Genomic DNA, 15,164 nt, shown 5'->3' on the forward strand with positions numbered 1-15,164 from the left:
CCTCTTTGTGTGGGTCGTCCCCTACGCACTGACAATGTATAAAATGTTCCTCAAATACCTCTTTTTATGTGTGTCGCCCCTTGCCCCGATGTGTCTAAGGGGACAAGACAGTATTAACGAGACAATATAAAAATGTTCCTCAAATACCTCCCTTATGTCACCCCTTCCCCCGATATACCTAAAGGAACAAGACAGTATTAACGAGACAATATATAAATGTTCCTCAAATGCCTCCTTTATGTGCGTCGCCCCTTGCCCCGATATATCTAAGGGGACGAGACAGTATTAATGAGACATAATTTAACTACTAGATGCTAAACGTTCCTCAGGTGTCTCCCTTATGCGCGTCGCCACTTACAGCTAGATGCGACAGAGCAGCCTCGCGACGAGCTTCATCATCGCAGGACCTTTCGCGTTAGGACAGGCCTTGGCGAAAACATTTTAACAGCGATGCAAAAAAAGTGTTCCGCATAGTTAACTCCATTAAAATCAGACAGTAGGTGATTTTTTTCCTCTCATATTTCTTTAAAACTCTAAATTCGTTTATTTTCAAGCGTTTAAATGAAACTCGTGGATCACTAGCTGAACACGTTCAGTATACGTAATTATGCTCTCTCTCTCTCTCTCTCTCTCTCTCTCTCTCAATTAGACTTTATTATTTACGTTCGCCTAAGGCGCCGGTAGGCTTTCTTGGTGGGCCTGGTGGTCGGCCCCAGCCCGTTATGGTGCAGGCAAGTGTTTATGGCGTTATGTGCACCATCTTCCTTGGCTCATGCTGTCCCCCGGAGCTCATCTCTAATCCTCTTTGAGAGAGAATCTAGAGTCCCGGTTAATAAGAGGCCTTCAGGATAACATGTGGGTAATCTTAGGCCAGTCAGCGATGACTGAAAAATTGCCAGCTTGTTTGTAGCGGCGGGGGGGGGGTGGGGGGTGCGAATTTGAGTCCTACTGGACGCCGCGCCCGCGCGCTGACCACTCAGCCACCGCCTCCCCACACACACATTCTTCATTACCATGGATTCATGTTCCTGATAATCTTGACAAAATAATAAGTAAAAAGCCATACAGCTACACACATCCACGGGAACAGAATCAGAAGAAATGAGTAACTGTGCCAAAAGTCATTGAAAGGAAAACAACTTGTGCACTCCTACGCAATTATAATTAGAAAAACGCAGCAATTGTGCTACGTAGTGTGGCTCTGGCCAGCCACGCAGCCTGGCCAGTCACCCCCAGCCGTACAGGTTCTTGCGGTGATATGACGAGCAAGGAGCCGTTGTTGCTGGCCTTCCCGACTGTAATCCTCCTTCCCTGCATTCATCCAGGCACCTACAGCTAAGGTGTGGCCTCAAACAAGGACAGCCTAGAATCCCTTGATGGTAAGAAAGGCTGTTGCGATTTGATATTCGCCAGCACGAAGACCGAGGGAGCTATGCTTGAGCCCAGTAAGAAAGGAGACAACCGTGGTCTTCCCTGCACACACCCACCCAGCTCGCTAGAGCCGGGTCAGTGTGGCTCAAGGAAGGACAGTCTAAGTGGCGAGAAAGGCGAAGGTCCCACCACCAAACACCTTGGCACTGACCCGTCCCAACACCAAGCCTGCCAGGTTGATGACACTCGAAACTGTCCGCCAGGAAACGCTGGATTTACACACTCATATTCTGAAGCTCATCTAAATAGCTGTTTGGATATAAGTCTACAGGTTTAAAGTATGAAGGTCAATGGTAAGTTATCCAAGGAAAGCTGATATTCACCGAGGACAGAAAAAGAAGAAGCGGCTGGGTGGAGGCGCGGCAGATGGTAACCCGGGAATTCTAGGCGACCAGTTTTTATGAGGGAAGGCAAGGAAGAAGGTCTCCCAGAGATTGCTAAGCGCCGGGACGACTCTGTCCCTCCACTTGACATTGTTTACTTTCACGGTGAGGGTCACACAAGGCCATAGCAGCAGCTTCTCCTCATAAGACGAGTGAGATAAAAGTAGCTAGACGTAAAAAGTAAAAGATATTATTACACTTCACTGGTTTTATATTATATCGTAACGTTCATCGATATAAAAGACATTGACAGCCGGCAAGGACGATGGTCAATTTGTCTTCGGTTCAGTGGGGCGGAAAAGTTAACAGCAACAAAGACCGGCGTAAAGGGTTGTCCCTCCGATTGGGGTTCCATGAAATACCGTAACCAACACAAGCGAAAGGCAAGCCCAGAATGAGGTAAAGGAGGCCCCAGAGATATACAAAGTTAGGAGATTTAGAAACAGATAACCACGAGACTGATATACAGCAATATGAAACGATCCTTTTCTCTCGTTGTTTTACTAGAAAAATATATATGAAGAGCACTTTCATTTATTCGAAAGTATGATGTAATGGGGAGCCTTTTAAAACACAGGTAGTCCTAACCGAAGGCACGTCTGTTAGTCCCATGTCAGCATTGCCAAAACCCTGTTCTCCCTGTCTCATGGTCAGTGGTTATTCGTGTGGTGAAGCGTTCAACATTCAAGGTGGGGAGAGGGGCATCTTTATATAGGGCGCAAAAAACTAGTTAAGTGCGTTCGGGTTGAGGAAAGTTTGAGAGTGAAACATACGGACCTGATCAAGTGCACAAATGACAAAAATGCTAATGAATAAAATAATTCAGTGTAAACAACGCGTAGTAAGTGGATTTTCTATCCCTTGAACCTTCATAAAAAAAATCCCTGACACTGAAAAGTTGCGTGATTTTTTTTCTATTGAATGTGGAAAATAATCGAGAACGCAGGTGCATAGAAGAATGTAGAAGTGTTAAGGTATATAGAAGTGTATAGACCCGGCGTGGTGTCGTCAGCCATCCCGTATCGTGAGACATCCCATCCTAAATACATACATGAATTTCGACACGGTACCGTGTCTTTTGTCGATTGCTCGTCGGGATCTGTCCCACCCAAGTTTATTTATATTATTATAAAAGCAAATGATGACGTATATGTATATATAACTAGGATATCAACAATCACTCTTCTTCCCTTTTGCATCGCTTTTTAGTTCCTCCTTGATACTTTTTCACACTTAGATGCTTCACTTAGTTACTCTGTGATAATAAAGATTAGGTTCCGCCACAGTATTGCGTCGCGACAAACAAGTTACTGGATCGTCACTTCTTCGATAATAGATAACTGAGCACCAGACGGCGGGAGACACTCAGCTCTGAAGTCCATATTCTCACACACTTCGGGATCCCAAAAAGGAACACAACAGGGGGAATGGTCGGTGCCTCAGAGAACAGACGGAGTGAGTGAGTGAGTGGCGACGCTGAATATTCCTAATCTTCTTGCCTCTTCCTCTTCAGTTATCCAGCAGCAAAAAAAGAAAAGTAATGGCAAAGTATACCACTGAACACTGCGCTGCTGGAAGATCATTTTACACTGATAACTGAATTAGCTCACGACTTGCAGCACGAAATTTTGACTTACGAATATAAATAAAAAAGGAGTGTGGAATGAAGTGCGTTGGTTAATAGTCCACAACGAAACGCTATCATAAAAAGTCTGGCAATTTGGCAGCGAAAAAAAACAGTGTACTACCCAGAGTGAGCAATGCAGTAACTCTCTGAAAGGGTATTACGGTCGATATTATAAAACACTTTGGCTTCACACATTTCCTATTTCTAAAGGTCAAAGAGAGGGTTAATCGGGTTCTAATGAGTGTTTCTTTAGGTTCACGGCACAGAGGAAGGGTCAAACTACCACCAGGGCCATGAAACTACTCCTGGAAATGTCCCAAACTCCTATGAAAGCCTTGTTAAATATGTGTTCTTGGACGACGAAATGTTTAGTAAAACGGCCCAACATGTCTGCGCTTTTGTGCGAGGCGTGGAATGCAATAGCAGTTAACAAGGTCACGTGCAAGCAAAAACTCAACCGTAGACTGAATAAAAACACGCTGACCTCACAACCCTAGGTGCACCGTAGAGCAGCACCTACAATGGCTGTTGTTATGTTGGTCCATTGCCTTATTTATATGCATTTCTAAGTGAAAATTCCAAACTTATCGGTGATGAAGTGCACGGTGAAGCGGTAGCAGAATCGTCACTAGCTCTAGGGGCGTGGGATACGAAGCTGTACATCTGTTTCCAGTAAAATTGCATGGCACTCTAATCCATCAGATATGTTTGCTAACACCGATATTTATATTACAGAGAACCATGTCTCTCCTCTCCATTTTGGGGGGGGGCAGTAAGTAGCGGGATTTTTTTCATTATTGTTTTTTTTTTAAGCCCTTGATCTGTCTACTTTGCTGTAAAAATAAAAATAATAAAAAATCCTGCAAGTAAATCTTCATCGTGCAAAACTCAATGCATCATTCACTATTTAATGTGGACGTGCCTTATTTAAACACAAGTAAGAACCGTGGAGTGGCATGAGAATGAAAAAGATGACCACGCCCACCAGGCCATGATCTCTGTACCAGGATATCGCACCTTATTCCAGAGCACCACATACAGTAAGTACTTGCCATTTTGCCGGAGCAGGAAGGAGTACATTAACATCAGACAATGAGAGGTGGAAATGTTGAAGAAGACATTTGTCATGCATTTGAATAGTATTGGCTATAAAGGTGATTAAATGATCATCGAAGAGCATATCACTCGGCTAGGGTTACAAGCATAGAGACTTCCTTGGTTTTAAGAAAGCGCTGCCTATCTCACCAAGAAGCCGCCGTGAGCTGGGATTGAACTCGCATCCCATCAGTTGCGAGCCTAGCACCAAACTCACTGAGCTACTAGGTCCTCTCAAAGATGATGATGATGACTTCATTATTACCGTTCATATTCGTGGATGATGCCCATTCAGCTAATATAAAACATATGGGAGCTTTAATTCATTAACCTACTGACTGCTATTTATTACCTATTTATTTATTATCTTCTCTGCAAAGGATTAATTTACATGAGTCGTTTATAAATGTACGAACACTACTATTTTGTCTTGGTTTCCTTTAGGTCCGAGAAACGAGAACCTTGCGGCGAAAACGATCCTAAAGAATGCTGAAGAGCACTTTGAGACCTATCAGAAAACATGTTTACCACCAGAGTTGAGATGGCGGAAGACTGGAGTGATACCTTACTTAATGATAAGCATTGGGTGTGTTTAACATAAAAACAAGGCATGTACTTTAGATCGCTGAGGTGGCGTACAATGCTTTGCAGCCCAATACTTTGCTCTTCCATCTCTGTGCGGGCAAAGCGTAAACGCATGCTTTTTCCCTCACCCTTCGATGGTTAACTCAACTATCGCTGATGCGGCAGGCCCACCACCTTCTGAGAAAGTAAACCGAGAAGATCAAAAAAGTAATATAATGAAAGTATCTGTAAAAACCGTTGACGCGGCATACTCACCACTTTTGGGCAATATATCTGCGTCAGCAAAACGCCGCGCCGTTGAAGGGCAGCAGGAACCCAAAGACTAAACATGATTAAAAATAGCAGGGTGTTGTCATTGAGGAAGATAAAATCACTTCTGCCACAGAGAATAAGAAAGTAACAATATGGGGTGAGGATGTGGACGAAAGCGGAAGAGAACGGCCTTAGATTTCAGTTTTTTTCCTTTAATTAAATCAGTCTTGCCTGGTCTTGCCCGTCCGCCAACACCACAAACCACGTTAATAAGACAGAACCTAAGACATCCCTCCCTCCCCTTGCCTCTGTTTCACCCCCCAAAACACCACCTCTGCCACCCATCCCTCCCCCTGTCTTTGTGTCACCCCGGCAACACCATCCCAGCCACCCACCCCTCCCCTGCCCCTGTTTCACCCCCAGCAACACCACCTCAGCCACCCACCCCTGCCCCTGCCTCTATTTCACCCCAATCAACACCCCCCACCCACCCGTCCTCCTGCCCATGTTTCACCCCCAGCGACACCACCTCAGCCACCGACCCCTGCCCCTGCCCCTTTTTCACCCACAGCAACACCATCCCTGCCTCTGTTACACTCCAAACACCACCACCCCAGCCCCTGCCCCCGTTTCACCTCCAACAACACCCCTCCAGCCACCCACCCCTTCTCCTCCCTCTGTATGCTAAATGTACTAAGAATGCATATATATTGAATCATAAATGTAATCAACTTCAAACAATACTGATTTCTGCCACTACTCCCTCTTACCTCGTTCTTGGAGCAGCATATTACAGGCCTCTATTCTTGTCTCTACCTTCTTAGATTAGGCATGTTTCCTTATCCTGTAAAGTAATAAATAAATAGATGCCTATCATGATCATTGTCCTAAAGCAATTAAACTATTTATATTTACGTTGTACTTGCTTGTACTTTAAAACAAACACCTACCCTAGAACCATTAAAAAAAACATCTTTTTATGGGGGAAAGGGAGTAACAGCACTTTGATAGTAGTCAATGTGACATAAAAAGATGTGCAATTTGCAGATAATTAATTTTTTACAATTATATTAAACATAATGACAACGATATCAACAAATCTTTTATCCCCAGTGAAAGTTGTGGTAATCTCATCAAAACTTGTTAGGGAAAACACAAATATTACTACATTAAAACGTTATCATTTATTGAAACAATATCCATCACGGTAAGGGAAATAAATAAATATATAATAAAAGATAAAACTAATGCAGTCACCTCATTGTCCATGTACAAAACAATTTCAGCATTATGAACATTATCCCCAACAGTTATGCAGGTTACTCTCAGAACTGGTATCTAATTCATGGACACCATCAACATGAGCAGAATTTCAATATTATGGAAGACTGACATTTTACTCCACTGTACTTGCACTGTATACTTATGAATAAATACTTAATCTCTTAATGAAGTAACAAGTTATCTACACTTCACAAACACATACATGCAAAGCAGCAACATATACCCCTTTGAGCCCAATCCAAAAGATCAGCTGTAATCTAAATGAGCTGTAGTCACACTTCCTGTTCTTTATATACAGAATTGTACTCCACTATGCATTTGGAGCTAAGAGTAAATCTTTGTTCAACAGACTAAAGTAGAGAGGCCAATAGTATGGCCCTACTGGAGTTCAAATTTACATCTCTGGTCTTGCCCTACCTCACTAAAAAAAAAAATTCCAGCAGCATTTTAAACTACAGTACTGGAAAGGCAGTAAAGGATTGATATGTAACACAAGGTGATATCTAACAGTGTATTATAGTTCAGTATATTCTGCTTTATAAAATGGGTTTCACACTGTCCCTTTGCATTCAATAGTACACGTTACTATGCTTTCTCAACCAACCTTAGGAATCTGCTGTGGGGCATCATAAGGTAATGATTCTGCTAGGGTTATAAGACACTCATCACCTGTCTCTGTCTGGCCTGACAAATTATTTTCTTCCTGTAGCACCTTCTTGGTAACCTGAAGCCAATTATGAATGAGACATCAAACAAGAGTACATACTGTGCTTTCCATACTACTATGCTTTGTGTGTTGGGGGAGGAGGGGGGGGGGGTGCATGTGTGTGAGGGTGGGTGTTGTGTGTGTGTGTGTGTACATGTTGTGTGCTTGGAAGGGAAGGGGGAAGGTTGAGTGAGTTTCTGATTTCCACACTACCAGTTCCGAGAGGTTATACCTAAACATAGCTGTCTTCATCTTCTGCTGTGCAATGGCTCCCAAAACTCTTTGATGTGCAGGGCGAAGGATGGCACAGTGAACAATATAAAACATGCTGCCTGACCGTTTATCTCTGTAAGGTTGGTGAGAGTGGTTAGCCTTCAGAGGCACTACTGCTAACAGGCTAATCAACACCACCCCACCATATGACTGCAAACATGCATCAAAATTTGTTCACCACTTCATGCAACATGTGTCAGATTCATTGTTTCAGATTGTAGAGCATATTATAATTCTATACCTTTGGGAGTTACAGTACATATAAATTTTACTCAACAACAATTGCAAAGTGAAAATATATGCCAACTTATATATACTTTGATGTACATGTTTTGAAGTGTTAAAGAACTATCACAACAAAAGATTATGACATGGAAATAATGAATCAAATTTACTCCTGATAGTTACTTGGATTCCTCTATCAACATACACCAGTTGTTTGGAAAGACTTACATCCTCAACATATATTCATGTAAATATTATGATAAATATCTACTTCACCTGCAGAGTCATAAATAAACAGCAGCCATACAATAAAACCTCTGTCTGATGAACCAAGGTGGAAGTGAGTGAGATAATAAATAAATCTTCATTCAGGAACAACTTTCATGCCATAGAAAGAAGGATAAAATGGCATTCTTATCCATCCAAGTTCATCAAGGCTTTACACAGCTAAGGAACAGAGTATACTTTAGTTTATAAGGCATGACCATTGGGGCAGCTGTAAAGTGTTACCCCATACACTTAAAATAAGTATTCTCTCAACTGTTGCCGGAAGGTAATGCAGTTCGTCAAGCAGAGGCTTTCGTGTATATGTGACTAGTGGATAGGATGAATCTGTGATGACAGTGACAGAAATGGAATGATAGAAAATTACATTACCATGCTATTTATTTCTCTAACCAAAAGCAATTAGATATGAATACATGAAGGAAGAAGGAAACTCTAACATTACTTTTCATAAGGTCTCAATATAATAACTTCATACACTCACAACTCTGAATATACAAAATACCATACACATACACACATTTATACATACATACAAACAATCAAACACCTGCTGCAACTTGACGCTGTATCCTCTGAACAACTCTGTGGTCAAGAATTTTCTGTCTGGCCATGGTTGCGAGTCCAGCAGCCATCCCGACCATTGCCATCACTGCCTCAAAGGTCCAGAAGTGGCGCTCTTCTAGCCATACCACACGATCACACCTGCAGGATTAGGAAATTACCTTAAGAACCTTAGTTTAATGTTTAGTTTGAGTGACTAAGCTTTGCATATGACCATAAAAATGGAACTACTACTCAGAGGAAGAACAGTTTTCTAAATAATTTAAAGAGATAGAACAGAGGAGGAAAAGGCTAGTACATACAGATTAGTACAACAGGAGATGAGCAAATAGGTAAATAGATGGATAGATACAAATGAAAATAAAGCTTTTGTCACACTGAGCGTTTTTCCTTCAACTAATGGAGGTAGACACAACTGTAGTTGCATGTACACCCAACCAAGAGCGAGTTGTTGGTTGTCTGTACGAATGGAAAACCATTGTAGGTACGAACAACCATGCTACTGTATGTAAACAAACAGATGATGGTAGTGGCTGAGGAGTAGTGGAAGATGGCCTAGCAAATGAATCATAAAGTGGATTGGCAGAGGTGCTTTGTCTACACGATAACACCCCGTGCTATGAGACCACACACATGAAAACTTTGCCAAAAAGAACTTAAAAAGAAGTGAATGGTCTATGATTGCTGCTGCTCTTCACTCATTGTTCTGGCATCTTGCTATGGATAAATTCCCAGTCTACTTACTTTCGGAACACTTCTCCAGTTTTACTGCAATTTATCTTTTGGCGGTACTTGGCTGAAGTACACACTGATGGATTTCCACTTGTTCTTTCAAATGCTGTAAGGGATGGGAAAGCAACAGTATGAGCTAAACCTGAATGTTCAAAAACTGACCAACAGCTTGTACCTACATATTTCCCAATACCAACACACTGAAAACATTACTTATTATTCAATACAAGGCACACACACTCGATCCATTACCATTAAAAGGTGAACTTAGTCTCACCAGTGGTATGCACACAGCACATACTCATCCTCAAATACCTCACATTACACTGACCCATCAGTAAGACCACAACCTACACTCCCTCATACATTTATAAGAGATCCCCTTACCAGTACAAGGCTGACACTCCTCCAGCTCTTGTGTGTCCTCTCTGGTCCAGCATAGCTCCTTAAGGGTGGTGTTTGGGAGTGCTGTGGTGTGGGTGTGAGGCCGTGTGTCGGATGGGGTCAGCTCATTCTCCACAATAAGAACCAGCACAGACAGGCTTCAGAAAAATACAAGGAGAAAAGTTATCTCAACCCTTGCAAACTTCTCTCAATCACAAGTACCAGTAGTATATTATTAAGTCTTATTAAGGAAGAATGTGCCCACAACTTTACAGTTTTGGCAGCACAAAGTACAAAAACACCTACTCTTAAGTACACAAGGTTGAGGATTGGGCACAGAAAGATGATCTAATTCATATCCAATCCCAGAATCTGATCCTTTGTATATCCAGTGTTCAGAATATCTTGAGAAGCACATGCAACTAGATAAATAGCCTTATGTGTTTTCTAATCTATTTATGCTTTCACAAGACTGAGTCAAGTTCATAATTTGACATTATTTTTAATCATGTTGTCAGAGAACTCCTGAACTTACATATATACTTGGCACACAAATGCTGAATTTTCTTACATCTTTATCACCTCTTTTCAATTAATATTTTAACTGCTTCCTCTTCATGTAAGTTCCTATGGAGATACATGCCTCACAGCCAAAAGATTAAGAGTTCAATTCCAGATCAGAGGCTATTACATTGTAGTGTAGTGCTTAGAACACATTTCAATGCTGATTGGGACTAATTGTGCTAAACACTAAGAAAACATGTATATATCAACTTTTTAAGTTCACAAACTACTCAAATGACTCAGATTACAGTATGAATGATGGAGAAATGGAGAGAATAAAAACTGTATGCTTTGAAAATCATAATACATCAGATAAAACTTAATGGTATTGTTGCGATTTTTACGCAATACACCTTCTAGGCCGAAATCACACTCCACCGACTCACCTTATGGCGCTAGGCTGTTCTACCCAGCTAAGCGCCCACCCAATATCCCCTCCCCAAGAGCCCAGAGGAAAGAGATAATTAGTGGGTCACTTAGTTTCTCGTAGTAGGGTTTTCAGAACAGTTTTCTGAAGTACTAAGTCGGCAGAGTATGCCAGCCTTGTAGTAATAAGGTTGAAGTAGAAGGGATGTAGTCGCCCATTGCCCTTGTGACACTTAGTAGAGTATAGCTTCTGACTGGTGTGTTTACACCGCGAGGAGTTACTGCGGACTGGTTGCGGGGCGGGCTTGGACATAACTCGTCTCTTTCTGATTCTAGAACTTTCGAAACCCAACGGCTGATTCGACTGCTCGGTTTCGCCACTGAATTACCATTACTTCCCGAACAACCCTTAATTCCTAACAGTATTTTTTCCCCATTAAGAAACTAATGAATATAATGAGGGCCATGGGTACTGTTTTCTAATCTGCATTGATTTTAGAGAAAAGTTACATATGAAGTAGCATACACCTGAAAACACGATGTTGCTGACTGGGTGACTGATCTTAACAAATAATTCACAATATCTTTCAATCCTGATCTTGACAATAATGCACAGGGCACCTATCAGGTGCATATCACGCAAATTTATGTTGGCTGTTGGGGGATGAGAAAGCTGAGTATGCAGGGGAGGGAAGTGAATCAAGTGTAATTGTTAGTATTGGTGTGTTGTGGTGACAAGTGAGTTTGTATTTGTTTTCTGAATGAGTCTATTGTACCGCTACTAGTTGTAAATGTGTAGTTCAGCTCCTCCACCTCAAAATACCATATACACCTTCATATTATTGATAAAGGGCAAAAATACATGCACTTCAACCATAATATGAAGGCACATATGGTTAGAAACTAACCTAAACTCACCTAACCTAAGCAAGCATTGCTGCTGCACCTCAGATTGCAGGCACTGCTCCAACTATTTCTGCACTGGGGACATTGTCATGGTCATGTTAGGTTAGTTTCTAACCATGTGTGCCTTCATATTAAAATTAAAGAGCATGTATTTTCACCCTTTAAAAATAATATTAAGGCAGACATGGTATTTTGAGGTAGTGGAGCTAATAAGCTACACATTTACCTGTCAGAAATCCTACTGGCAGTTACAGTGCAGTTTAAAGTGGAAAACCAGGTAAATCTCCAATTTTTCACCAACTTCACTCTGAACTGCCAGTTCCCGACAGTCAGCAATGCGTCACGCCACCGCTATGCATGGCAAAACAGGTCACAATTCTTTTTTATTTAAAGTCCTATCAAAGTTAATTGAATCAAACAAATCAAATTAAAGTCAATCCCCAAATGGAGGAAGCTTTGGGCCCCCTTGAGAAATGTTGAAGACGACGACAAAGAGATCTATCAGACACAAAATGCCGGCCACCTGAGTGACGCTGATGAAGGACTGGAGCAATAAGCAAAACTGGACATTCTTAGCTGTTATGGGTCTAAACTACATGCAATATCCGCATATATCTACTTTAGCTACATGTAACTGGACAATGGAGAGGAAGACCAAGAGTGAAATACACGGACAGATTGGTAAAGCTGACACGGGGGAATATGACGGGTGGACAGTTCAGCAGAGCCACGAGGGACAGAAGGAGATGGAAGTCCATGGTTGCCCACATCCTGGAGGATTTGGCACAGCGGTAAGATAAGGTAAATGGACGAGTCGGGTGAATTTCCGTCGTAATAGCGCTGAAAGAACAAACTACTGAAAAGGAAAGTGTGTAAATAAGAAGAAAAGAGGAACGAGAGAAGGACCTAAGAAGCGATACAGGTCAAAAGAAAGAAGGCAGACGTGGCACTACCAACTTATAGGCGACACGTCCCCCCAGAGCCCCCTAGTCTGGCAACGGGCACGGCAGGCCACTCACCCGATGAGACAGGCGATAGCGACGATCATGCGCTTCTTGGAGCAGGACTCTATCATGGTGGCGGGGCGAGGCGGCCGCTGACAACTCAGTTGAACTCACCCTCAGCTGCTTCCTTCCGTGTTTGTTGACGCCGCGTGGACCGTCTCGAGGCGGGGACGGTCACGGTGCTCCTGCTTTTCTTCTTCTTCTTCTTTTGACCTGTGGAGAGACGAGTGGACGAGTGATTGAGGCAGTGAAAGAGTTCTTGGAGGGCATGTGGCGTGCAAGGTGTAGGGAATGATATCTTGCCCCGAGAACATAGACTTTCCGCATGTTTTGTTTTCTTTTCGCAGGAGCTGACGATACAAAGGCCTGGCTGGGGAGAAATCCCGAGCCACCTGTGACATCAAGATCAGGAGCAGGACGCTTTGTATCGCTTCTTAGGTCCTCCTCCTCTCGTTCCTCCCTTCTTCTTGTTCACACCTTCCTTTTCAGCGTTATGTTATTTTCTAACCTGAGATAAAGCCACTTATATTCACTTATTCAGACAGTTGTGCCCTTTTTTCCCAGCACTGCGCGAGGAACACTTTTGCCAACTTTACCATTCTTCTTTCTGTTTCCTTTTTGTCTCCATCCAGCCCCAACACCGTGCAGATCGCCCCGTTTTCCTCCTCTAGCCTCCTAGCCCACTCCTCTCTGCCTCTTGCTCTTCTTCTTCTTCTTTTGACCTGTGACGCTTTGTATCGCTTCTTAGGTCCTCCTCCTTTCGTTCCTCTTTTCCTCTTTTTCACTTATACACACTTTTACTTGCAACAATAAACTATCAATCAATCAATCACTTTTCTTTTCAGTATTACATCACTTTCTTAAGAACTTTATTCTGAACTTAGGTTTTCTGTTTTCTTTCCATGATTTATTTGCCTATATGTGCTTTGCTATTTTCCACTATTACATTTTTCACTCCACTTTCACGATCACGGTGCTCTTGCTGTACCTGCTGACCCGTTGGAGAGTCAAGGGCCATATTTTAAAACACTTCTGCGCCCAAGAACACGTAATTTACTAGTCTTTCGTGGGAGTTTTGGGGATTTCCAGGGCTACTTTTATGACCCTGGTGGTAGTCTGAGGTTTCTTCTGTACCGCGAGAACACTCATTAGAACTCTCCTTTTGGCCTTTGGAAATTGTTGATATGAGAGGCAGGGTCGTTTAAGAATATCAACCTTAATATCGGCACAACCTGTAAAAATACCTAACCAGCCCGCCCCCTAAGACACTGAAGAAGAAGACCCTGTAAAAATAAAAACAAAACAAGCAGTATCCGTTAAAATCTTCCTATTCCCTATTTCTCGCATACCACATCTTTTCCAGAAAACTCTTCATGGCTTCTATAATTCTCTCATTTGCTTCACCACTCAGTCCCAGCAGCAGCAGCAGCATCCATTCCCTCTCTGTTCTTGCAATCCTCCCATTCACATCCCACCCCATCTCACTCAGTGCCACCCTCATCATCTCCGTCCTTTCTCTCTGGTACCTCCCACACAACACCCGGGATACACATTTCCTATATGCTCTCCAATCCCTTAAAATCTCTCTCTCTCTCTCTCTCTCTCTCTCTCTCTCTCTCTCTCTCTCTCTCTCTCTCTCTCTCTCTTGATAGATAGATAGATAGATAGATAAAGTAACGGAAGCAGCTTCGGGAAAAAAGAAAACCGCGTTATTCCTGAAATAAAAACGATATTTTCAGAGGCCAGAAGAGTGGTCAATTTCGACTGGAGAAGTGTCTTTATAGTCCCCTCCTAAAAAGTGTTAAAGTCGTAGGCAGGAGGCTATACAGACGAGAAAACTGTTCCAAAGTTTCACCTACAAAAAGATGAAAGAATGAAGACGCTTGTTGACTCTTGCATAAAGAATTTGTAGAAAGAAGAAAGTAGAAAGTAGGAAGTCCTGTGCAGCGAGGACGCGGGAGAGGTGGAGACATGCAGTTAGTTTGTTCAGAAGAGCAGTCAACCTGAAAATATCAACAGAAGATAGAGGCAATATTGCGGCGCATATTAAAGGTAGAAGAGTGTCAGAGGAGAGTAACTGTTGATGAAAGGAAAAGCCTCTGACTCCACTATATATCCAAGAGAACTGTATGTGTGGAACCCCCCGCCCCACCCCCACCCCCACCACCACCACCACGACACATACATGAGATGAATACTCCATACGAGGGGAGAGAAGGCCCATACATATTCAAATATTAATGAACAATAGAAAAAGAGTGGGTGACAACAGAACCCTGCGAAACATTACTGTTGATAGACTTAGGGATAGAACTATATATGACCGTCTACTATGATAAATAAATGCGAGTTATATTTGGATCTTGCCGCTTCTCGCTGCCGGGTTCGTATTTCCGTAGCGTCGGTAATTTGGGTGAAAAAAAATCGTCCGTAGATAAAAGAACAATTCGTATCTGCGGTATCTAATCAGGCGTTGATATTTTGTCATGAGCCCGCTT

The 15,164-nt window shown here is 42.5% G+C and overlaps 1 protein-coding gene across 1 annotated transcript; it reads right to left on the minus strand.

Annotated features, from left to right (window-relative positions):
* Window positions 1-6,542: 6,542 nt before the first annotated feature.
* Window positions 6,543-12,766, minus strand: LOC126995728 (protein JTB-like). The gene is made up of 4 exons (XM_050855566.1): window positions 12,682-12,766; window positions 9,830-9,984; window positions 9,455-9,548; window positions 6,543-8,851 (listed from the first exon to the last, which is right to left on the minus strand). Exons 1-4 carry the CDS (start codon window positions 12,735-12,737, stop codon window positions 8,689-8,691), a joined length of 468 nt encoding a protein of 155 aa, XP_050711523.1. The 5' UTR covers window positions 12,738-12,766; the 3' UTR covers window positions 6,543-8,688.
* Between the last annotated feature and the right edge of the window lie 2,398 nt (window positions 12,767-15,164).

Source organism: Eriocheir sinensis, chromosome 8 (assembly GCF_024679095.1).
Source record: "Eriocheir sinensis breed Jianghai 21 chromosome 8, ASM2467909v1, whole genome shotgun sequence".
Classification (NCBI taxonomy): domain Eukaryota; kingdom Metazoa; phylum Arthropoda; class Malacostraca; order Decapoda; family Varunidae; genus Eriocheir; species Eriocheir sinensis.